Raw genomic sequence first — 24,880 nt, 5'->3', positions numbered from 1 at the left:
CCCTTACTTCCTCCCTCCTTTCCTTCCAGACGGATGTAGCCTAATCCAGGACATTAAAGACATTCCTGCCTTTTTGAAATACTTTGGTATAAAATCAGCTTTTTAAAACTTCTATATGAATAAAATAAACTTTAAAAACTCATGTCGGCGACCCTCAAATGAACCGGCATTAATTAGACTGCAGAGCTCCATCTGCTGAGATCTGACCCTCCAAAACCTCCATCTGAAGATCTCTGCTGGCAGATGATTTCATACTGATAGTTATTTAACTGTCTGTCTGGTGGTTTGGAAGGAATGATATATTTTATTTTACTGTAACTAAATCTGTTTAGGAAGTGGGAGTCAAAGCACATTTGATAATTAAAATAAAAAAGAAGATAAAGTGACTATTTGTCTAAAAAGTGCTTCTTCTTTTACTTTTTCATCTTCCTGTTCTTACATTGTCCTTCTTCTTCTCAGTCTGTGTACATGGGTCAGTGATGTTTTATTGTGTCCATGTGGTTTAGTTCAAATTTAAAGAGATAAAATGTGAATATAAACGTCTACTTAAATACACTGTAGGTGATAAAATATTTAATATGTATCATTCTACTGTGGTTACACCATTTGACATTTTCAGGAGCATTCAGTCTTACTTTTGGTAAAAAATGGTACATTTTAACAAACCTGATGCTGCTTTTAACCCTCCTGTTGTCCTCAAGTCAAGGAAGAAAGGGAAGAAGGAAGGAAGGAAAGGAGAGAGGGAGGAAGGAAGGTAGGAGGGAGGGAGGATCGATGGAAGGAAGGGAGGAAGAAGGAAGTAAAGGAAGGAGGAAGGAAGGAAAGGAAAGAAGGAAGGGAGGAATGGAGGGAGGGAAGAAGGAATGATGGGAGAAAGAAGGAAGTAAAGGAGGGAGGGAGGAACGAAGGGAAGGAAGGGAGGAATGAAGGAAAGGAGGGAGGGAGGAAGGAAGGACAGGAAGGTAGGAGGGAGGGAGGAAACAAGGAAGGAGGGAGGGAGGAAAGGTAGGAGTGAAGGAGGAAACAAGGAAGGAGGGAGGGAGGAAGGAACCAAGGAGGGAGGGAGGAAACAAGGAAGGAGGGTGGGAGGAAGGAAAAGAGGAAGGGAGGAAGAAAGGAAGGACAGACAGACGGAAGGAAAGGAGTAAAGAAGGAACAGTCTAAACAGACAGGGTCAATTTGACCCGGGAGGACGACAGGAAGGTTAAAACTATTTATTAATATATTTTTGAATTGCTCATCTCACCAACTCTTATTCATCACTGACTGTTACATGCACTGATTCATAATCTTGATCTTCACCATTTAATTGTTTTGCAGCCTGGGAGGAACAAGTGAAGTGTATGGAGTTAGATTTGTTTCATAATGTTGTGTGTGTGCAGATCGACAATCTGTGTGTAAATGTGTAATCTGTAAATATAAACACCTTCCACAAATACAAAAAAAAGATTTGTATATTCACAAAAATATTTTGCAAATATAAAACGGATCTGCAAATACACAAACAAATTCCACAAATATAAAAAATGCATTAAATTAATTTTGTGAACTCAGTTTTTATTTGTGAATCGAAAAAACATTTGTGGATCTCAGTTCTACGCTTGTGGATTTGCTTTTTACACACACGGAGTTTTGAAACAAACTTTCCGCCGGTCCGAACGAAAATCCACTCGTATCACTCGGCTATTTTCGGATAGCAAGTGATCGCCTACTGGTGACGTCATTTCCGCATATCAAAGTAAGAGCACGCAGTCTTTCTATGAGCTTTTTTAAATGTTTATCAGCGATAAGTGACGTGCATTCATGGTTTCATGTTAATGTCATACAGTGATTATTAGTGTGTGTTTATTTGTTCTATGTATATTATCTAGCACACACTTTCATATACATTTCTGTGTGAGTATGAAAGGCACCAGGATGCTTGTGGGCAATGTTCAGCTCTCTAAAGCGGTGGCTTGGCTGCTTCTTCAGTAAGCAGTTATCAGCCACCTCATCCTTTATATTTTTCATGTATTCTTTCAGATGGGTAAAAGTCACAACGCACTTCATCTTATTAGTAGTGTACTCTTACTAATGTAGTTCTAATGTCTATGTGTAAGCATTCATGTTGCGGGCTGGGAGAACGAACAGGGTGCAGGATTTTATACATTGCAAATATGATTAAGATGCATTGTAAATAGACCAGAAGTCATAACAATCCAACCTGTAAAGAGGGCCCCTGTAGAAGATGCTGGTGACTGACATCCAGAAATCTCTTCACAACCTTTCAATACTAGTGTAATCAGTAGAAAATTATGGGGTTTAAGATTTAGACATTTTCAGCACAGCATTTAAAAGACATTTTTTATCGTTAAACAATAATAAAAATAATAATAATAATGATAATATATTTTGCATTTGTATTCATTCTGTTTTATGAATAGCTGTGTTTATTTATTTATTTATTTTTTATTATTGTTTAACGATAAAAATTGTCTGAACATTGCCCACAAGCATCCTGGTGCCTTTCATACTCACACAGAAATGTATATGAAAGTGTGTGCTAGATAATATACATAGAACAAATAAACACACACTAATAATCACTGTATGACATTAACATGAAACCATGAATGCACGTCACTTATCGCTGATAAACATTTAAAAAAGCTCATAGAAAGACTGCGTGCTCTTACTTTGATATGCGGAAATGACGTCACCAGTAGGCGATCACTTGCTATCCGAAAATAGCCGAGTGATACGAGTGGATTTTCGTTCGGACCGGCGGAAAGTTTGTTTCAAAACTCCGTGTGTGTAAAAAGCAAATCCACAAGCGTAGAACTGAGATCCACAAATGTTTTTTCGATTCACAAATAAAAACTGAGTTCACAAAATTAATTTAATGCATTTTTTATATTTGTGGAATTTGTTTGTGTATTTGCAGATCCGTTTTATATTTGCAAAATATTTTTGTGAATATACAAATCTTTTTTTTGTATTTGTGGAAGGTGTTTATATTTACAGATTACACATTTACACACAGATTGTCGATCTGCACACACACAACATTATGAAACAAATCTAACTCCATAGAAGTGACTCATTTTAAGTTTTTAGAATAAATAAAGTAAATAAAGCGCCATGTTGTTTCTGTAAAGTGACTTTCACCACATCACAGTGTGTATTTCCTCTGTGAGCTGCTCTCTGAAGTGTGAAACTGATATTCCCCCCCCCCCACCACCACCACCACCACCCCCCTCCCCCTCCTCCACATCACGATCCTGCCTGAACAGCTGAGATTCAGTATTACCTTCCTTCCTTCCTCTGTCCTTCTTTCCTTCCTCCCTTCTTCCTCCCTCCTTTCCTTCCTTCTTCCTCCCTCCTTTCCTTCCTTCTTCCTCCATTCCATCCTTCTTTCTTCCCCCCTTCCTCCCTCCCTTCCTTCCTACCTTCCTTCCTTCCTCCCTCCCTCCCTCCCTTCCTTCTTCCTCCCTTCCTTCCTTCCTTCCATCCTTCCTTCTTCCCCCCTTCCTCCCTCCCTTCCTTCCTTCCTTCTTCCTCCCTTCCTTCCTTCTTCCTTCCTCCCTTCCTTCCTTCCTTCCTTCCTTCCTTCCATCCTTCCTTCTTCCCCCCTTCCTCCCTTCCTCCCTCCCTTCCTTCCTTCCTCCCTCCCTCCCTCCCTTCCTTCTTCCTCCTTCCTTCCATCCTTCCTTCTTCCCCCCTTCCTCCCTTCCTCCCTCCCTTCCTTCCTTCCTTCTTCCTCCCTTCCTTCCTTCCTTCCTTCCTTCCTTCCTTCTTCCCCCCTTCCCCCCTTCCTCCCTTCCTTCTTCCTCCCTTCCTTCCTTCCTTCCTTCCTCCCTTCCTTCCTTCCTTCCTCCCTCCTCCAGCCGGATGTAGCCTAATCCATGACATTAAAGACATTTCTGCCTTTGTGAAACTCTTTGAAGACTCTATATGAATAAAATAAACTGCTGCTCTCTGAAGTGTGAAACTGATATCCCCCCCCCCCCCCCACCACCACCCCTCCCCCTCCCCCTCCTCCACATCACGATCCTGCCTGAACAGCTGAGATTCATAACCACGCGGCCTCTTCTCTGTTTTCACTGCTCTGACTTCTCACTGAGCCTAATGTTAAAAAATATTGTCAGAATTTGTCCTCTGATAACGGCTGACGACGCCCTCTCAGTCTCTTCTCTGTGTGTCTTTGTAGAGCAGCGTGAAGCCGAGGAGCCCCCGCCGGCATCTGAAGGAGAAGAATTTGGCGTCCTGATGGCGTAGATGGATCCCCTGACTCCAGCACCCCCCCCCCCTGCCGCCCCGCCGCTCTGAAATTGATGTTTGCTGCTTATAAAAACAAGTTCATCTGTAGTCGTGTGGAATAACAATGAGGAGCGTTTCAGGCTGCAGAGGGGCTGATTTCTAAAACATCTAGAAGGATCGTTTCCTGCACTTTAACTGGAGTTTCCTTTTATCGACATTTATCTACTGAACCTACCTTCAGTATTATAAAAAAAAAAAAAGCACAATGTTTCCTCTTGATTTCTTTTATAGATTTGGTGCTGCAGCTGCTGTCACACACACACTGTCTCATTACAGAAGAAGACACAGTTTTGGATAAAAATAATCATCCTGTGATTTCCTCTCATTTATCTGTAAAACCTGGTGGACCAAACCTCTCATTGTGACGTGATCCAAGCAGCTGTTGCTCCTTCCACGGCAATTAACCTCATTAACTTTTGGATCCTTGAGGTTTTTATTTATGCGATGATACATTTTTTTGTGTGAAGATGCTGCTTTATATTGACTGCCAGCCAACACAGAAGACTGCAGAACGTTTAATATTCAGACAAGTGTCGGCTTTGTTCCAGTAAAGATTCAGTTTTAATGGATTTTAATGGATTTCCTCGACTGATCAGCTGTATTTTGTAACTTGGATCTTGGATAATCATTTCTTAAAAGCAAAGGCTGAGCACAGATATTATTTTTGAGACATCAGAATTTCATATTTCGTAACTTTAACTGACTTTAATTCATCAGTATTGAAGTTGAGCTGGATTACAACCTTCATTTCTGGATGTCAACGTTTTAATCTTTTCTGAATGTGATAAATGAGCCAGAATTCATCTTTTTGACCGTGGAGAGGTGAATCACGAGCTCGCCATCCCTTCAGCTCTTCCTGCCTCGTGGGGAAACTCGCCGCCTGTCCCGTCACCGCCATGGTGATGTCGCAGGGCACCTACACCTTCCTGGCCTGTTTCGCTGGCTTCTGGTTGGTCTGGGCGCTCATCGTCATGCTCTGCTGTTTCTGCAGCTTCCTGCAGCGCCGGCTGAAGCGCCGCCGCGAGGAGAGGCTGAGGGAGCAGTGTCTGCGCAGCGTGGAGATGGAACCGCTCAGCTGTCAACCTGCAGGATACCCTCCTCCTCCACCTCCACCTCCAAACCCTCCGCCTCTACAGCTGCCCAGAGAGCCGCCGCAGTTCTGCCCTCCTCAGACTCTGCTGCCGCCAGTTCCTCTGCAGGTTCCTCATCCCATGCCGCAAGCTAACTGGATCAGCATGCCAGGTAATGCAACGCCATCGTCAGGTTCCTCATGTCTCAAATCTCTTCTTCTGTACTTACACTTCTTAATAATCTGAGGTCATAAATTGTGTTCACACTGAGAAGTATGGAAACATGCAGCATTACTACCCCTTTTCCACCGAGCTGGAGCAAGTGCTGGTTCATTAACCCCGCTAGCCTGCTAATAAACGTTAGCCCCGCCACCAGTCCGCTGACGTAATCGGTTCTTGCTTTAGACCAGCAAAGAGTTGGTGCTTGCTCTGGCTCCCGTTCTGAGGCTCGGGGCTGGAGCTTTGACGGTGGAAAAGCAAAGAACCGGTGCTTAGTCAGGCTCTGGCTCCGAACCTGCACCAGCTCCAACTCGGTGGAAAAGGGGTATTCGAGGATGATGCACTCAAAACAGTCAAAATCGCAGCGTTATACAAAATTATACATGTTTTCTTTACGCTAAGCTCTAGGGCTGCACAATATGGACAGATTATCGTGTCTCAATATCGGTACTATATACGATATGACTATGATTTAACACTTTCACACAAATTTAAAGAGTAGCAAAAGTGAATATTAAGCATTTTTAAACAAAACAGCATAATAATACCAAATGGACATTACAGTGCATTTACTCAACAACAGACCAGTAACTGTCTTAAGCTGCATTTAAATAAAAACATGTAGCTTGAGCTGGACACACGATGATTGAGAGGTAATCTGTGGAGACATTTGATATCATCCTTATCATTGCTTTTTGTGAAATTAATATCTTGCATGTTCATATCTAGATATATTGTTCAGCCCAACTAAGCTCCACTATACTGTTGTCTGATATAAACCATCAGTAGGTTTATTGGGTTCATTCAACCGTCTATAATGATTTGGTAACGCTAGCTAATCATCATTTCCGGTAAGTGCACAACAGCTGTGTTTGATATGAGACACTAATCTGTCGCAATTTGCACCGCTGCACCAAGTAAGTACACAGTGTGATAACAGAAGTGATTTGAGACGCATCATTAGTCTGGATTTAGTGTTTTGGATCTCTACGCTGAGGTTGTTTGAATGCCTTAAGACTAATAAATTGTACTTTGAACCTTGAATGCGGCCGCCTCTCCGTCTGCGGTGCAGTCTGGGCAAACAGAGGGCGGGTTAAGGTTAAGGGAGGTAACTAACTCTGATCCCGAATCAGTGGAAGAGATGGTCAACTTGGTTTGGTGTCCAAAAAGTCCAAGTGAACCAAAATGCAACCAGAAGGAAGCCTAACCCTGGGAAAGGTCCACTGGCTAAACACAATGCACTACTACTGTATGTCATGTTGGTCCAGGTTGGACTTTTGTTGCCAGCAATGGTTCATTTCCCAGCATGCAAAGCACTCCTGACTATCGTTCAGACTTGCAGAGTACAGCTGGTAGTTTGGTCGGATCACGTTCCAACCACAAACAAATCATTCCAGAGACCGATCCAAGACCTCGACCTTAAAATGGTGCAGACACACTGGATCCCTGCCACACAGCCATAGTCTCTGGATAACAGGAAGTAACCATCGCACATGAGTCAAGTCGTTGTCAGTTAGCATTCAGCAATATCCCAATCCCTCATGACCCCCTTTAATCATGGCTCTTCTCTCTCTCTTTGGGCGATCACAGTGTTCCTCTTGCAATGGTTATACAAACATATGATTGATATAAGACATTTGAAATTCATAATAAATGTAGTGTAAGCATGGCAAAACTCAACTCAGCACTTGCCTGCGTTGTACTGTTATGTGTGAAATTTAAAATACATTGAAAATATGTACACAAAAATATGGAATACATAGTAAAACTATTGCTCAGTGCTATTTAAACTACATCAAACATATAATCAAATAACACCCTGAAGATGTGAAGACTCCATAGTGGAAGACATTTACCCTACGCCATTTAGTTTGAGTGTATCAACGAGCTCTCAAAAATAATTTCAGTAGTTTTTGGACAACAATGGAGGATAATAAGATATATCAGGTTTTAAACACACACATAATATTTGTACTTGTAGATCAGTTCATTGTTGCTTTGGCTCCAAACATGAGATTTGTTGACAGTGAGAACAATATAGAAAATTGCCAGACTTATCCTTTAACCCTCCTATTGTGCTCCCGGGTCAAATTGACCCTATCTCTTTTGACTGTTCCTTCCTTCCTTCTCTCCTTCCTACCTTCCTTCCTCATTCCGTCTTTCCTCTCCTTCCTCTTTTCCTCCTTCCTTCCTTCCTTCCTTCCTTCCTTTGTTACTTCCTTTCTTCCTTATTTCCTTTTTTCTCACTTCCTTCCTCTTTCGCCCCTTCCTTCCTACCTTCCTTCCTGCCTTCCTTCCTTCATTGCCTGCCTTCCTTCCTTCCTCTCTCTTTTCCCCCCTTCCTTCTTTCCTCCTTTCCGCCATTCCTCCCTTCCTTCGTTCCTTCCTCATTTCCTTCTTTCCCCACATCCTTCCTCTTTCTTCCCTTCCTTCGTTCCTTCCTCATTTTGTTTGTTCCTCCCTTCCTTCCTTCCTGCCTTCCTTGAACTGAACACAACAGGAGGGTTAATGTAAATGTGTGTAAGTAGTTTTTTAATAGTATCAGTATTCACACTCATTGTATCTCAAAACTTCTGCATCCATTAGTCTCAAAGCCAGACTCCCCACAGGTTTCCTCCCGAGCATCTCTTCTCTACAGCTGTGTGTAAAAGAATTACTGACAAATACCAAACCTGTCACGTCTCGTTTGCTCTTTACTTGCAGGTCAAATGCATATTTTAAAAATTCACACTCAAACAAAAAAACAGACAATCGAGAGTAAAAACACAAAAATGAATCCACACCATCCATACGAGCTGTGCAGCTGCAGACAGAAAGCAGAGGACAGGAGGAGGATTACATTAAGCAGCATGTCAGAGTTTTATTATTTTTATATATTTTTTTAGACTCTTCAGTTCCCAGCGTCCCCCCCCCGTGGGGCGTCATGGTGACAGCTGCCGCTGAGACGTGGGTGGTGACTGTGGAGGCTGAGCGGTGATGGAGCGAGCAACAACACTGAAACCGAAAAAGAAACGAGAGAGAGAGAGAGGGAGAGGGAGGCACAGAGAGAGAGAGAGAGAGGAGAGAGAGGGAGAAAGAGAGAGTGAGAGTGAAAGAGAGAGGGGGAGAGAGAGCAAGAGTGAAATAGGAGAGAGAGAGAGAGAGAGAGAGGGAGAGAGAGAGAGAGAGAGAGAGAGAGAGAGAGAGAGTGAAAGAGAGGGAGGAGAGAGAGAGAGGGAGAGTGAAGAGTCAGCAGGAGCTCAGCTGCATGAGAGGATTTTACATTTTTCCTCATACGTACTTTTAAAAGTTTTTCTACATTATTATTCTTCCTGTCCGTACAGACTGAAGCGATGCCTCCTCAGTACGTTTACTGAGCTCTACTCAAACACTAATTTGAGCTACTCAGCTTGAATATTTCCATTTAATGCTACTTTATACTTCAGCTTTAGTTTGCAGTGACTTTACAGCTGAAGCTTATAAAAATACGACACATTGCTGAGGTTATACCAGGTTGGTAAGAAGTAGTCTGGGTAGTAATTGCAGATGAAATCAGCTCAGTAATAACCCTGGTGTGTGTGAGAGGGTGCTGTAAAGGTGCAGAAAGCAAAATACCGACAACTAAAACTGCATTTCCAGGAACCAACACCAAAAACTAAATATGGGACATGAGGGCAGAAGCCCGGGAGGAGAAGGTTAACAAGGAGGTCTGAGCTCTCAAAAAGCCTCTTCATGAATGAAAAAGGAGCTACAGGGTTCATAAATCATATTTTCAGAGGAGCCAAACTGCTCCTCCAGCTCCTCCATCCTGCCATCAACACAAAGATCTGACTAATTGTCATTAATTGCGATTAACGCACTTCCTGTCATTTTCGATAGAATTGGTGCTTCTATTTTGAAAAGTTTCGTTGCATCTTGGGTAATGTGAGTGTGAGTAGTAGCGTTGCATCTTGGGTAATGTGAGTGTGAGTAGTAGCGTTGCATCTTGGGTAATGTGAGTGTGAGTAGTAGCGTTGCATCTTGGGTAAAGTGAGTGTGAGTAGTAGTGTTGCATCTTGGGTAATGTGAGTGTGAGTAGTAGCGTTGCATCTTGGGTAAAGTGAGTGTGAGTAGTAGTGTTGCATCTTGGGTAATGTGAGTGTGAGTAGTAGCGTTGCATCTTGGGTAATGTGAGTGTGAGTAGTAGCGTTGCATCTTGGGTAATGTGAGTGTGAGTAGTAGCGTTGCATCTTGGGTAATGTGAGTGTGAGTAGTAGCGTTGCATCTTGGGTAATGTGAGTGTGAGTAGTAGCGTTGCATCTTGGGTAATGTGAGTGTGAGTAGCAGCGTTGCATCTTGGGTAATGTGAGTGTGAGTAGTCAGCTCTTGATGCATACTCTGCATTTCTGGAGAATCTAGTAAACCATCCAGGAACTTCTCACATACTCTAAATCACATACTACACAGTTAAACACACTACATACTTCACATGACGTCAGAGTTAGTACGAGTAGTAGGAAAGGATGCATAGAGTAAAATCCCACGAGGAGAACAGGAAACATCTCTTTTATAGTTTGAAAAATGGGTTTTTGGGTCGTTTTTTAAAGTCTATTAATTTACAAAATCCTCTTCTTGCTGTGTTTGACCTTGTTGACGTGTGTGTGTGTGTGTGTGTGTGTGTGTGTGTGTGTGTGTGTGTGTGTGTGTGTGTGTGTGTGTGTGTGTGTGTGTGTGTGTGTGTGTGTGTGTGTGTGTGTGTGTGTTCTGGCTTCAGTACAGTTATAATACGCTCCCACTTGTGACCTTACTGCAGTTGTTGTTGATGCAGCTAAAGAGCAGTAACCCAGCTTTTAGAGTCATTCAACTAAATGTGAGGACGTGGGCGACGATTCAGACATTTAAATGGTCATTTTGCAGCTTTCATTCATGCAGTTGTTGCTGGAAGCTGCACAGTAAACGCTAAATGGCCCTCTCTCGTCTTCCAACCACTCCAAGTGCTTTAACACCGTTTACACTACCTTACATTCATCCAGTCACCCACACACATATTCATACACTGATGACAGAGGAGGCTTATGTACTTACACTTAATAGTCTGAGTGCATTCAGAAGTATGGAAACATGCAGTGTACTATGGATCCTAAATAAAGGTACTAAATAGCATGTGCAGTGCAACAGATTTATATAGTTAGCGTGAGTTTTGCAGGTGATCTACTGAGAATAACTGTAAATAACAACAAGGTGCAGACAGCAGGATTTAAATGAAGGTTTTGTGTCTTAATGGTGTCACAGTCTGTTTTGCTCTTCTCCTGCTGCTGCTGGTACATTTCCATTCACCACACCCCTGCTCTCCACTCCTGCTAATCAGCCACACCCACCTCATCAGTAATCACCTGGACTCTCAGCTGCAGCTCATCAGTAATCACCTGGACTCTCAGCTGCCTCACCCTTTGCCAGACCTTCCAGCAGCACTCGTTTACGGACTGTTTTCCTGGTTTCGACCCTGCATGCCTTGGACCTCCTCTCCTCGTGTCTACCAGTCTTCTGTCCCTGACCTCGAGTATCGCCTTTTTCTTGTTTGCTTCCAGCTTGTTTGACTTCCGCCTGGTCGACCTCATGTCTGGAAGTGCTACTGGCATTGCCTTACCTGCTGCCACCCCAGTGTCTTCAGTTCTCTTACCTTGATGGAGAGTTTTGGATGAGCAGAAATGGTGTCAAACTCATTTTCATTCGAGGGCCGCATAGAGCCCATTTTGATCTCATGTGGGCCGGATCATTAAAAAGATGGAAGAAAATGATATTGCATTTAATTTAAAGGCGCCTTTCAAAGCACACATAGAACAACAACCATAAATGATCAACTAACACTTAAACATGTCCTTTCCAAGACTGCAAACCTTTACCTTATTTGATTTATTGTTTAATATATTATTTTTGATTTTTTTTTTCCAAGAACAAATTTACAGTTACGAACTGACAAGGCAAAACAAAATCAACTCAAGGAAAAAGTCAATATCTACAAGGGAGAAATGTAAAAATGAAATGAACTCACAATCGAAAATATAGAGAGAGACAAAGGGTCCAAGCCTGAATACAAGGAATTTTAGTCAACCATATAAATTAAAAATGGGTGCCATATTTTGTAAAAAGTCTTACTTCTTTTCTGCATCCAAGAAGTAATTTACTCTAGAGGCACACAGCTATTGATTTCACAAAGCCGGGGGGGGGGGGGGGACTGGGGAGGTCTGAACCAAGACGAGGAAAGAACAAAATCCACAAGACAAGACTCCATTTATTACTTCTTTGCTTTTACATGCTCAACGGCCGTGTTTGATTTGAGGCTACACTAACCTCCACGCTGCAGGTCACTGTGACTGAGCTGCTTCAGTTAAGTAGGTACTTGGTAGTTAAGTGCTAAAAGGAAACTCTCCAACTCTCCAACTCTGCAGAATGAGACAGTCTCTCTCTGCAGTCTTCCTCCAGAGAGAGGAAGAACTCAGGCAAGTTTTTACTTTTAGAGAAAAAACTTGTTCTTCAGCTCGAGTCATTTTTTTTTATGGAAATGAATTCATGAGTTTTTGGGAACACTCTGCTTCTCCCTCCTGGCTGAGGTGAAACTTTTCAGAACTTTGAATTGTAAAGGTGTCTGAAATTTTAAAGACAAATTTCAACTGGAGTGAGCGGCATTAACATAAAGTCACACCAAGAAAGTGCTATTTAAAAAATCATTTCTTTGCTTTTCCTTCCTCTTTGAGGTCATGACAACATAAAACATGGATTTATTTCTCTCATTGAGCCTAAATGTGATGTTTTACAGCCTCTACAGACCTCATTTGTTCCAAACTTCAATTAAAAACATGTTAGAGACTCATTCTGTTCGTTTACAAGATGAAAAATGAAACTCAACTTCAAAAATGTCTCCAGCAGGATCTCTGATGTCAGCCTGTATCTATAGCAACCATAGAACAACCTGTATCTATAGCATCCATAGAACAACCTGTATCTATAGCAACCATAGAACAACCTGTATCTATAGCAACCATAGAACAACCTGTATCTATAGCAACCATAGAACAACCTGTATCTATAGCATCCATAGAACAACCTGTATCTATAGCAACCATAGAACAACCTGTATCTATAGCAACCATAGAACAGCCTGTATCTATAGCAACCATAGAACAACCTGTATCTGTAGCATCCATAGAACAACCTGTATCTATAGCATCCATAGAACAACCCGTATCTATAGCAACCATAGCACAACCTGTATCTATAGCAGCCATAGAACAACCTGTATCTATAGCAACCATAGAACAACCTGTATCTATAGCAACCACAGAACACAACCTGTATCTATAGCAACCATAGAACAACCTGATGGCCTGTCTGTGCATTACATTCCTCATACAAGTGCTAAAGATTGACCTAAAAGTTAAATGGGTTCAATAGATTTTAGTTTTTGAGCAGATATCAGGACACAAAGTGACCTACAGATCTACGAAGGGTTAAAGAAGAATCAGGACGACACGATGGAGGAGGAAAAAGAATAATAAGTGTGATGAGAAAGGTTAAAGCTTCACTTCAACGACTTAAAAGAAAGAAAAAAGAGCATGAGCCGCTGTCAGAGGTGCTTAACGAGCAGAGACAGACAGTAAAGTATAAAAAACAAAAGGTTGCTGGAGTCTCGGCGTAAAGCAGTCAGAGTCAGACTGATGGAGAGAGTTTAGTATCTAAGCAGCAGCCGAGCTGAAAGAGAGGAAGTTCTGACCAGCTGAGCTCAGCAGAGGACCGAGAGGTGTTTAAACATGCGGCCCGTGGGCCAGAACCGGCCCGTCGAGGCATCCAATCCGGTCTTCTTTTCCTTCCTAACCTCCAGTCATCTGTCCTTCCTTTTTCTTTCCTTCCTTTCCTCCTTCTCTCCATCCTTCCTTCCTCCCTTTCTTCCTTCTTTCCTCCCTTTCTTCCTTCTTTCCTCCCTTTCTTCCTTCTTTCCTTAGATCTTTTCTTCCTTCCTTGTTTCCTTCTCTCCGTCCTTCCTTCCTTCCCTCCGTCCTTCCTTCCTTCCGTCATTCCATCCTTCCTTGTGTCCTTCCCTCCGTCCTTCCTTACTTTCTTCCCTCCTTCTTCCCTTCCTATCACCTTTCCCTTCTTTCCTTTCTTCCTTCCGTCATTCAATCCTTCCTTCCCTCCTTCCCTCCGTCCTTCCTTCCTTCTTTCCCTTTCTTCCCTCCTTCTTTCCTTCCTATTACCTTTCCCTTCTTTCCTTTCTTTCTTCCTTCCTTCATTCCATCCTTCCTTCCTTCCTTGTTTCCTTCCTTCCCTCCGTCCTTCCTTCCTTCCATCTTTCCTTCTCTTCCTTTCCCATTTCCCTTCCTTTTTTCCTTCCTTTCAAATCACTTTTCCTTCTTTCCTTCCTTCCCTCCTTCTTTCCTTCCTATCACCTTTCCCTTCCTTCCTTCCTTCCTTCCTTCCTTCCTTCCTTCCTTCCTTCCTTCCTTCCTTTCTTCCTTCCTTCCTTCCTTCCTTCCATCTTTTTAATGATCCGGCCCACATGAGATCAAACTGAGCTGTATGGAGCCACTTCATGTGTTTTAGGCAGGTTGGAATTACTGAGCAGCAAAAAGTAATTGGTTATACATCACAGATTTGCAGTTACGGTCACATTTGTGCTGATACTTCTGGATCACGCTGCTTTACAACCAACATATCTGAGCCTCGCAGAACTGGCAGCAGCTTAAAAAAAAATCCTCGTAGTGGAAACATGGCTCCCATGTGTTTATTTAAAGCCGACCTGGCAGCTGGTATCACTCTTAACAGCAAAGACAGAGCTGGTACACAATGAGGGTCTGATCCTGGAGGTATCTGTGAGGCACCCAGGTACACACACACACACACACACACACACACACACACAAAGACACACACATATCATTTACATCCATAAATACATCCAGCTCCGTGGCAACAGTTCAACAAACAGCTGTTGATTTCCACACTGTGTGGTTTGGGCTTTAAATGGATCCTATATGAGGAATGATAGGTGGATTTTCTTTGGTTGTAAAATTGACATCCCAGCACCCCCCCCCCCCCACCCCACCCCCCCACCCCCCCCAAGAGATATAAACCCAGTCCAAATGAGGCAGATATGCTTGCTCCTGTATGCGTAATGTATGTAAAAATGCATAAAATCCTATAAATGTGCAATATAGAAATTACACTTACATCCATTTCTCATTCATCATACCGCCCAAACAACTACACAGTATATTATATGTGCACATGTACACGAGTCAGTGACAAATAAGGGTTGGCAAGATTTAAAAATATGTTAAAAATAGTCTTAAAAGCAGCATCAGGTTTGTTAAAATGTACATTTAGTATTTTTGTTGGTTTTATATCATTTGAAATGACATTTGCACCATTTTTTAACCAAAAGTAAGACTGAATGCTCCTGAAAATGTCAAATGGTGTAACCACAAAAGAATGATAGATATTAAACATGTTATCACCTACAGTGTATTTAAGTGGACTTATACCAATAATGTAAATGTTTCCTGGTCTCCATGGTTACCCAGAGTAAATGTAATATTTAGAACAATAGTATTCCATTAGCTTTATTTAATATAAAAGTTATAATGTAAGATCATGCCAAACTAGTTGATATGCTGTTTTATTGACTAGTTACTGTTTTTATGGTTACACCACTTAGACATTTTTACCATAATCCTCTAATATATTCTCTCAAAATGGATTAAAAGCAGAAATTTGAATGTATGTATATGTATAAAATAATAATACCCCATCTATGTGACATTTAGAGGCATACATGTCATATATGGGTTGGAAATCTATAAACCTGTCCCGTCTGTAAATCAATTTTAATCTTAAATGAATTAAGAGAAATAAACTAAATTTACAAGCCTCCGTTTCCACTGCACCGGTTAACAGCAGGCGAGCTTGTGCAACATTTCGACAGATATTGATCAGATTCACCAGCCTGGAAATAGAAACAGCTTTCACTTGTTGCAGTAAAACAGAAAAACTGCTTTGAGCTTGATATTTGTAGCTCGAGGAGGTTTCATCAGGCGCTCCATCAGTGCAGAGCAGAGACTGTATAAAAGAAATGGACGTAACATCCGTGACGTCACCCATTGGTTTGTGGACTGCTGCTCGGAAGCCAATAGTTTCTAATCTGGGCAGCGCCATCTTGAAAATTTCAGGTGCATGCTGGGAAAAATAAAAACACGGATTCTACTTATATGGGCATGAGGCGGGGCCATGGGCGGAGCGGGGAGGTTGCTATGGTTGCGAGGGCTGGATCTCGAGGACATTGGTCAATCAACCTGTCAATCAGGACGTAGCCACGCCCTAATGCATACCCTGCTTTATCATCACATATAAAATCAGGGAGGCCAAAATGTCCCAAATGAACATCATACTGGATTGAAGAAGGCTTTAACCCTCCTGTTGTCCTCGAGTCAAGGAAGGAAGGAAGGAAGGAAGGAACGGACGGACGGACGGACGGATGGATGGAGGAAAGGAAGGAAGGAAGGACATAGGAAAGAAGAAAGGAAAGTAGCAGGGAGGAAGGAAGGATGGATGATGGATGGATGGGAGGAAGGAGGAAGGAAAGAAGAAAGGAGGACGAAAGGAATGTAGCAGGAAGGAAGGAAGGACATAGGAAAGAAGAAAGGAAGGTAGCAGGGAGGAAGGAAGGAAGGAAGGGACAAAGGATGGAAGGTAGGTAGGAAGAAGGAAGGAAAGGAGGAAGGATGGATGGATGGAAGAAGGAAGGAAGGAAGGAAGGAAAGGAGGAAGAAAGGAAGGTAGCAGGGAGGAAGGAAGATGGATGGATGGATGGAAGAAGGAAGGGAAGAAGTGAAGAAAGGAAGGAAGGAAGGATTGAGCGATTGAGACCATAAACACATTTTGAAAACGTTTACTGAGGTTAGAAATCAAGTGAGAAGTTGGTGAATTCTCCATTGACTTGTATAGAGACGGTCGCCCCCTGGTGGCCTTTTAATAGAATGCAGCTCTAAGTTACTTCTGTGTTGGCCTCATTTCAGAGGACCAGAACTCCCCGCCTGGTGCAGAGATGTTTCAGGAGCAAACTTTATTTTATTTTCAGAGTGGCTCCGTCTCCACGCCAACACTGTCTCTCTGTAATCAGTCCTCATTCATCACTACTTACACATTATAATACAGCGAGCAGTAATGAATCATCGCTTTGCGTCAGCTCTAACAGGTGTCGTGTTGCATGGCTGTCATTTTCAAAAAAATAACCCCCAGCATTTGATTATTGTATTTATTCACAAAAAGCATTAAAACGTCTTTCATCTGAATGTTTTAACACCTGCACACTGAAATAAAATGGACAGTAATTTCACAGAAGTGAAAATAATAGTTTATAATGCAGATGGTTTTATAGACAGCGGTGGCGACAGCTGATGGCTTCTTCCTTTCTTTGTTCCTTCCTTTTTTTCTTCCTCCCTCCCTTCTTTCCATCTGTCCTTCTTCCCTTTCTTCCTTCTGTTCTTCTTTCCTACCTTTCTTCCCTCCTTCCTTCCTTCCTTTCATTCCTTTTGCCTGACTTTCCTTCCTTCCTTCCTTCCTCCCTTCCTTCCTTTTGCCTGTCTTTCCTTCTTTCCTTCCTTCCTTCTTTCATTCCTTTTGCCTGTCTTTCCTTCCTTCCTTCCTTCCTTCCTTCCTTCCTTCCTTCCGTCCTTCCTTCCTTCCTTCAACCCGCATTTGATTATTGTATTTATTCACAAAAGCATTAAAACGTCTTTCATCTGAATATTTTAACACCTGCACACTGAAATAAAATGGACAGTAATTTCACAGAAGTGAAAATAATAGTTTATAATGCAGATGGTTTTATAGACAGCGGTGGCGACAGCTGATGGCTTCTTCCTTTCTTTGTTCCTTCCTTTTTTTCTTCCTCCCTCCCTTCTTTCCATCTGTCCTTCTTCCCTTTCTTCCTTCTGTTCTTCTTTCCTACCTTTCTTCCCTCCTTCCTTCCTTCCTTTCATTCCTTTTGCCTGACTTTCCTTCCTTCCTTCCTTCCTCCCTTCCTTCCTTTTGCCTGTCTTTCCTTCTTTCCTTCCTTCCTTCTTTCATTCCTTTTGCCTGTCTTTCCTTCCTTCCTTCCTTCCTTCCTTCCTTCCTTCCTTCCGTCCTTCCTTCCTTCCTTCAACCCGCATTTGATTATTGTATTTATTCACAAAAGCATTAAAACGTCTTTCATCTGAATATTTTAACACCTGCACACTGAAATAAAATGGACAGTAATTTCACAGTCTGATCCGAACATAAAGGAATAGATGAATGTGTGATGGAGGTGCAGCTTCTCCAAATATGCTGTCGAATGAATGTGAAGTGAAAATAATAGTTTATAATACAGATGGTGGTTTTTTGACTGTTCCTTCTTTCCTCCCTTCCTTTCTGTCTTCCTTCTGTCCTTCTTTCCTTCCTTCCTTCCTTCCTCCCTCCTTTCCTTCCTTCTTCCTCCCTTCCAGCCTTCCTTCCTTCCTCCCTTCCTCTTTTCCTTTCTCCCTCCCTCCCTCCATCCCTACCTCCTTCCTTCCGTCTTCCCTCTGTCCTTCCTTACTTCCTTTCCTTCCTGCCATCTTTCTTTCCTTTCCTCCCTTCCTTCCTCCCTCCTTTCCTTCTTTCCTTTCTCCCTCCCTCCGTCCTACCTTCCTTCCTTCCTTCTTCCCTCCTTCCTTCCTTCCTTCTTTCCTTTCCTCCCTCCGTCCTTCCTTTTTTCCCTCCATCCTTCCTCCCTCCTTTCCTTCCTTCCTTTTTTCCCTCCATCCTTCCTCCCTCCTTTCCTTTCTTCTTGCTTCCTTCCCTCCCTCCCCCCTTCCTTCCTTCCTTCCTTCCTTCCTTCCTCCCCCTCTCTTTTCCTTCCTTGACTTGAGGACAACAGGAGGGTTTAAAAGATGATGGTTGATGTTGTTTTTACAGCTCTTGTGTGTAAAAATTGGACGAAGCAGGGTAGACTGAAGCAAACAGAGGATCCAACAGAGACTGAATCAATTTTTCAGTGTATAAAATGTCAGAACTCTTTGAAAAATGATTCATCGTTAACATCAGGCTTGTTAAGATCAGTATTTTGTTAATTTTCCGACTCATAATTAGTCTCTACCCCAATTTACATTTAATATTAAATTAATATTAAATTCACCATTAATATTAATTGATTAATCCTTCTGTAAATGAAAACACATTAACAATCATCACATCAACAATTATCTATATTATGGTCCAGGAGAACATTTTATAGAATAGGATGAATACAACAACAGGTTTGAATGCTGATTTTTTGAGCTTCTATCATAAACACAGGTCAATTTTTGTCCATTTGCATGTATAAACATGTGTATCAGCTGCACAAAAATGTAAAAAATTATGCATTATATTTCCATTTTTGTACACTGTGAGTCACACTAGGAAAAGTCAAGCTGAAATAAACCAGGCGGGGAGTTCCTGTCCTCTGAAATGAGGCCAACCAGGAAGAAACTTAGAGCTGCATTCTATCAAAAGGCCACCAGGGGGCGACCGTCTCTATACAAGTCAATGGAGAATTCACCAACTTCTCACTTGATTTCTAACCTCAGTAAACGTTTTCAAAATGTGTTTATGGTCTCAATCGCTAGTTTAAAGCCTTCTTCAATGCAGTATGATGTTCATTTGGGACATTTTGGCCTCCCTGATTTTATATGTGACGATAAAGCAGGGTATGCATTAGGGCGTGGCTACGTCCTGATTGACAGGTTGATTGACCAATGTCCTCGAGATCCAGCCCTCGCAACCATAGCAACCTCCCCGCTCCGCCCATGGCCCCGCCTCATGCCCATATAAGTAGAATCCATGTTTTTATTTTTCCCAGCATGCACCTGAAATTTTCAAGATGGCGCTGCCCAGATTCGAAACTATTGGCTTCCGAGCAGCAGTCCACAAACCAATTTCTTTTATACAGTCTATGATTTGACCTGAATATAAATGTGTATAGTGTTTTTACAGCTTTCAAATTTGACCCTGAACAGTATGTAAGAGTTTGTTTTTCTTCATTTCTTCCAGACTCAGATCTATTTGGGAAGCCGCCCTGTTACGAGGAGGCAGTCCTGATGGAGGATCCCCCCCCTCCGTACAGCGAGGTCTTAGCCGACCCGCGGGGGGGCACCTACATGAAGCCGACCACGCTCCGAGCAGCTCCTCCTCCTGTCAGAGAACACCAGGACCCCCCTCCGGTGTTCACATCCGAGATGAGCAAACCCCCGGCGGCGTCCGTGTTCCCGGACCGAGGCTACTCCTCCCTGATCCGCCTGCCTTCGTCGCAGCGCTGGGACTCGCTGGGTCACCTCCTGTCCAACATGGACCTGAACCACAGCAACCTCACGCCGCCGGGATCCCGCCCCCTCCAGGCTGCCGCCGCCATGGCGACCATGCCCCGCCGAGAGCACAGGACTCAACACGACTCGCTCGGCCTCCGGAGTGGAATACAAGGACTGCAAGGGGGGATACACGGGTTCCAGAGGGGGTTTCAGGGGTTTCAGGGGATGCATGGATTAAGGAGCTTGGAGCCCAGCTGTGGCTTGCCGACGGCTTTCCCTCTGCTGGGTCGGAGCACTGCAGTCTAGTCCTGGATGCTAAAAAAAAAAACTAACCAAGCATTGATGAGTTCTCTGAAGAGGCTTTACACACTAGAAGTAGAGATTTAATTCCTTCAAGAGCCAGAAGAAGAGGAGGAGGAGGAAGAGGAGGAGGAGGAGAAGAAGAAGGGCTCTAGTGCTGCTGAAGGAGTAGTGAGCGCCACGACTTCCTCCCCGTGGAGCCGTGTGGACGATGGCTGCCACTTATACTTCTGTCAGCTGTCAGAGTGGCTACGAGGAGGAAATTACACACCTCGTGAAGCTGGTGCTGTTGAGTCACACAGGTGTCACATGGAAGCTAAACGAGAAGGACGACTAGTTTCTCTCCTCCTCACTTCATCCTTGACTCTATTCTCTCTTTCTCTCTCTTTCTCTCTTTCTCTCTTTTTCCGTGCCTGAGCAACCTATTGTATGAGGCTGCCGTTGCCATGGCTCCCTCTGGGAACTCTGTTGCCCACGACGACCTCTCCTCCTTTATATCTGCTCTGATTCTTCTTCTTTTTTTTTTTTGAAGACTCTGTTCACAGCTTGCCTCCTCCTCCTCCCCAAAAGACTGCAAGTGTCACCGCTTTCCAAAAAGAACATATTTATGACTTTAATACTAAAAAAAAAAAAAAAGGTAGATTAAAAAAAAAAAAAGAGCATTTTGTAACATTTCTCTGTCGTCTTTACTCCAAACTGTTGTAGTTTGGACTCAACGTGGAAGTGAAGGCCCGTCCTGAAGCTGGCAGGATGACGCTGGCTGAGATTAATTAATTTTTATGTACAAATTTATTATCATTCATTTAAAGCTATGTGACAAAACTCCTTTTCTTTTCTTTTCTTTTCTTTCTTGTGAAATGACAAACATCTCCACATCCACACACACACACACACACACACACACACTCACAGGCTCCTTCCAATAATTTATGGATTAATAAAAAATAAATTAAAAAAAAGACCAAAATTGGAAAAATAAAACTTCTCCATTCTTCTGAGTGTTTTTATGTTTCACTGCAAAGGATAATAATTTAAGATCTCCTCCTCTAGACACGTCTTCTAGGAAATATTATAATAATCTGCTCTCGTCTAATTTTGGGTTTTCCACACAATAAACTTGAATTACCTCATTATTATTATTATTATCCTTAAATTACTTCTTCTTCTTCTCTGCCTGGAAAAAAACCTTCTCATCTCATCTTATTGCCCCTAGATGAATTATTTTATGGCTTTTGAATGATGAATATTCTAAATCAGGGGTGTCAAACATGAGGCCCGTGGACCAGATACGGCCCGCCGAGGGGTGCATTCCTGCCCACTTGCCATCCTGTGTTCTTTTCCTTCCTTCCTTCCTCCCTTTTTTCCTTTCTTTGTTCCTTCCTTCCTTTCTTCCTTCTGTCCTTCCGTCCTCCCTACCTTCCTTCCATCTGTCATTCCTTCCTTTCTTCCATCTGTCCTTCCTTCCTTTCTTCCTTCTGTCCTTCCTTCCTTCCATCTGTCCTTCCTTCCTTTCTTCCATCTGTCCTTCCTTTTTTGTTCCTTCCTTCCTCCCTCCTTCCCTTCCTTCCATCTGTCCTTCCTCCCTTTCTTCCTTCCTCCCTCCCTTCCTTCTTACCTTCCGTCTATCTGTCCGTCCTTCACTGCCTGTCTTCCCTTCCTTCCCTCCTTATTTCCTTCCTTCCTCCCTTCCTTTCCTCCTTCTTTCCTTTCCTCCATCTTGTTAATGATCCGGCTCACATGAGATCAGATGTATGTGGCCCTCGAATGAAAATGAGTTTGACTTCTCTACTTTATTCTTTATAAGCTGAGGTGATTTTAACCCATCAGGATGAAAGAAAGTTGCATGACTGGAAGACAAAAAGAAGGTTTTAAATATCAGTCCTGAATTTATCTGTGTTTTTTTATTAATGATGTGTAACGTTAGAATACAACGCTGCTTCTTTTTATATCTCTATATCAAAGAGGACTAAACATGTTCTCCAGCTTTCTACAAACATGATGTTCTGTTCTCTGAAAGTTCTCCAATAAACTGTTCATTTAATTATTTCTGTCTTTCTTTCTTTCTCTCTCTCTCTCTTTCTCTCTCTCTGTCTCTCTCTGTCTCTCTGTCTCTCTCTCTCCCTCTCTCTCTCTCTCTCTCTCTCTCTCTCTCTCTCTCTCTCTCTCTCTCTCTGGAAAGCTTTTAATGTTATCCTCCTGCTTCTTTTTTTTTTTTATCTCCCCTACTCTTTACTTTCTCCACATCCTCTATTAGAGTCTCTGCCTTCATCACCAGAGTGTTTCTGTGCTCAAAAACAAGTCACTCATCTTCCTCCATCTTCATCTTCATCTCTACCTGTCGCTCTGCAGCGGAGGAAACACGTGAGGTGATGGAAGGGAAAAAGGAGAATCGAACTCACATGTTTCTAAATACTCAAATATTGCAACAAGTCACAGACAAGAACTGACACATTTGTTGTAGTAGTATTTAGTTTATTGGGATTTAATGTTCATTCTTTCCTTCCGTCTGTCCTTCCTCCCTCCTTCCTTCTCTCTTTCTTTCCTCTGTCCTTCTTTCCTTCCTTCCTCTTTTCCTTTCTCCCTCTCTCCTTCCTTCCTTCTTTCCTCCCTCCCTCCTTCCTTCTTTCCTCCCTCCTCCCTTCCTCCTTTCCTCTGTCCTTCTTTCCTTCCTTCCTCTTTTCCTTTCTCCCTCCCTCCCTCCTTCCTCCTTTCCTCTGTCCTTCTTTCCTTCCTTCCTCTTTTCATTTCTCCCTCCCTCCTACCTTCCTTCTTTCCTCCGTCCTCCCTTCCTGCTTCCTCCTTTCCTCCCTTCCTTCTTCCTCCTTTCCTTCCTTGTTCCTCCCTTCCTTCCTTGACTCGAGGACAACAGGAGGGTTAAGAACATGTGTGTCTTCCTTCTTGGAGTCGAACCACTTGGCTTCCAAACCGCTCCGCGTCCAGTCCAGGATCCAGCTCTCATAAATCATCCATGGACGAGCCTGATTAGCATGCTTTCCACTGTCTGCATGTTGCTAGGTAACCATTATACTCAATGTTGCTGAGGAATTACATTGCTTAGCACAGGGATGTCAAACATGCGGCCCGTGGGCCAGAACCGGCCCGCCGAAGGGTCCATTTCGGCCCACTTTCCTTCTTGTCTTCTTTTCCTTCCTTCCTTCCTTCACTCCTTCCCTCCTTCCTTCCTTTCTTTCATCTTTCCTTACTGTCTTCTCTTCCTTTCATCTGTCCTTCCTCCCTTCCTCCCTTCAATCTTTCCTTCATTCCTTCCTTTCTTTCCTTACGGTCTTCTCTCCTCTTCCTTCCATCCTTGCATCTTTCCTTCCTTCCTCCCTTCCTTCGATCCTCCCTTTCTTCCTTCCATCTTTTCATCCTGTCTTCTCTTTCCTTCCTTCCTTCCTCTTTCATCTTTTCCGACATTTCCTTTATTTTCTTTCTTCCTTCCTCGCTTTTATTCTTTCCTTCCCACCTTCCTTCCATTTGTCCTTCTTCCCTTTCTGCCTTCCTTTTTTCCTTCCATCTGTCCTTCCTCCCTTCCATCTTTCCTTCATTCCTTCCTTTCTTTCCTTACGGTCTTCTCTCCTCTTCCTTCCATCCTTGCATCTTTCCTTCCGTCCTCCCTTCCTTTGATCCTCCCTTTCTTCCTTCTATCTTTTCATCCTGTCTTCTCTTCTCTTCTCTTCCTTCCTTCCTTCCTTCCTCTCTTTCATCTTTTCCGACATTTCCTTTCTTTTCTTTCTTCCTTCCTAGCTTTTATTCTTTCCTTCCTTCCACCTGTCCTTCCTTCCTTCCTTCCTTCTCCTTTTCTTTCCTTCCCACCTTCCTTCCATTTGTCCTTCCTCCCTTTCTGCCTTCCCTTTGTCCTTCCTTCTTTCCTTCCTTCCATGGTTTTTAATGGTCCGGCCCACATTAGGTCAAATTGGGCGGTTTGTGGCCCTTGAATGAAAATGAGTTTGACCCCCCCCCCCGGGTTAGGAGCTATAAACTTCATGATGATTTTATAACAGCTGATTTAGACCAGAGGTGTCAAACTCATTTTCGTTCGAGGGCCACAAACAGACCAATTTGATCTCATGTGGGCCGGATCATTAAAAAGATGGAGGGAAAGAAGGAAGGAAATAAGGAAATAAGAAGGGAAGGAAGGAAAGACAGGCAAAAGGAAGGAGGAAGAAAGGTAGGAAGGGCAGACAGACAGTGGGAAGGAAGAAAAGAAGGAAGGACAGACAGAAGGAAGGGAGGGAGGAAGAAAGGAAAAAAGGAAGGTAGGGAGAACAGATGGAAGGAAGGAATGAAGAAAGGAAAAAAGGAAGGTAGGGAGGAAGGACAGTTGGAAGGAAGGAAGGAAGGAAATAAGAAGGGAAGGAAGGAAAGACAGGCAAAAGGAAGGAGGAAGAAAGGAAGGAAGGACAGACAGACAGTCGGAAGGAAGAAAAGAAGGGAGGATAGACAGAAGGAAGGGAGGGAGGAAGAAAGGAAAAAAGGAAGGTAGGGACGAAGGACAGATGGAAGGAAGGAATGAAGAAAGGAAAAAAGGAAGGTAGGGAGGACAGATGGAAGGAAGGCAAAGACCACAGGATGGCAGGTGGGCCGGATAGCACCCCTCGGCGGGCCGTATCTGGCCCACGGGCCGCATGTTTGACACCCCTGATTTAGACATTTAAGTGAAAGTAGAGGAGAAACTTGCCGTTCATTGTG

At 43.0% G+C, this 24,880-nt stretch overlaps 1 protein-coding gene across 1 annotated transcript; it reads left to right on the top strand.

The window, feature by feature from the left end:
* Positions 1-5,195: 5,195 nt before the first annotated feature.
* Positions 5,196-20,194, top strand: LOC128371023 (proline-rich protein 7). The gene is made up of 2 exons (XM_053331220.1): positions 5,196-5,541; positions 19,635-20,194. The coding sequence occupies exons 1-2, from the start codon at positions 5,196-5,198 to the stop codon at positions 20,192-20,194; spliced, it is 906 nt and encodes a 301-aa protein (XP_053187195.1).
* Positions 20,195-24,880: the final 4,686 nt, after the last annotated feature.

Source organism: Scomber japonicus, chromosome 13 (assembly GCF_027409825.1).
Source record: "Scomber japonicus isolate fScoJap1 chromosome 13, fScoJap1.pri, whole genome shotgun sequence".
Taxonomy (NCBI): domain Eukaryota; kingdom Metazoa; phylum Chordata; class Actinopteri; order Scombriformes; family Scombridae; genus Scomber; species Scomber japonicus.
This window is presented reverse-complemented; position numbering and strand designations above follow the sequence as displayed.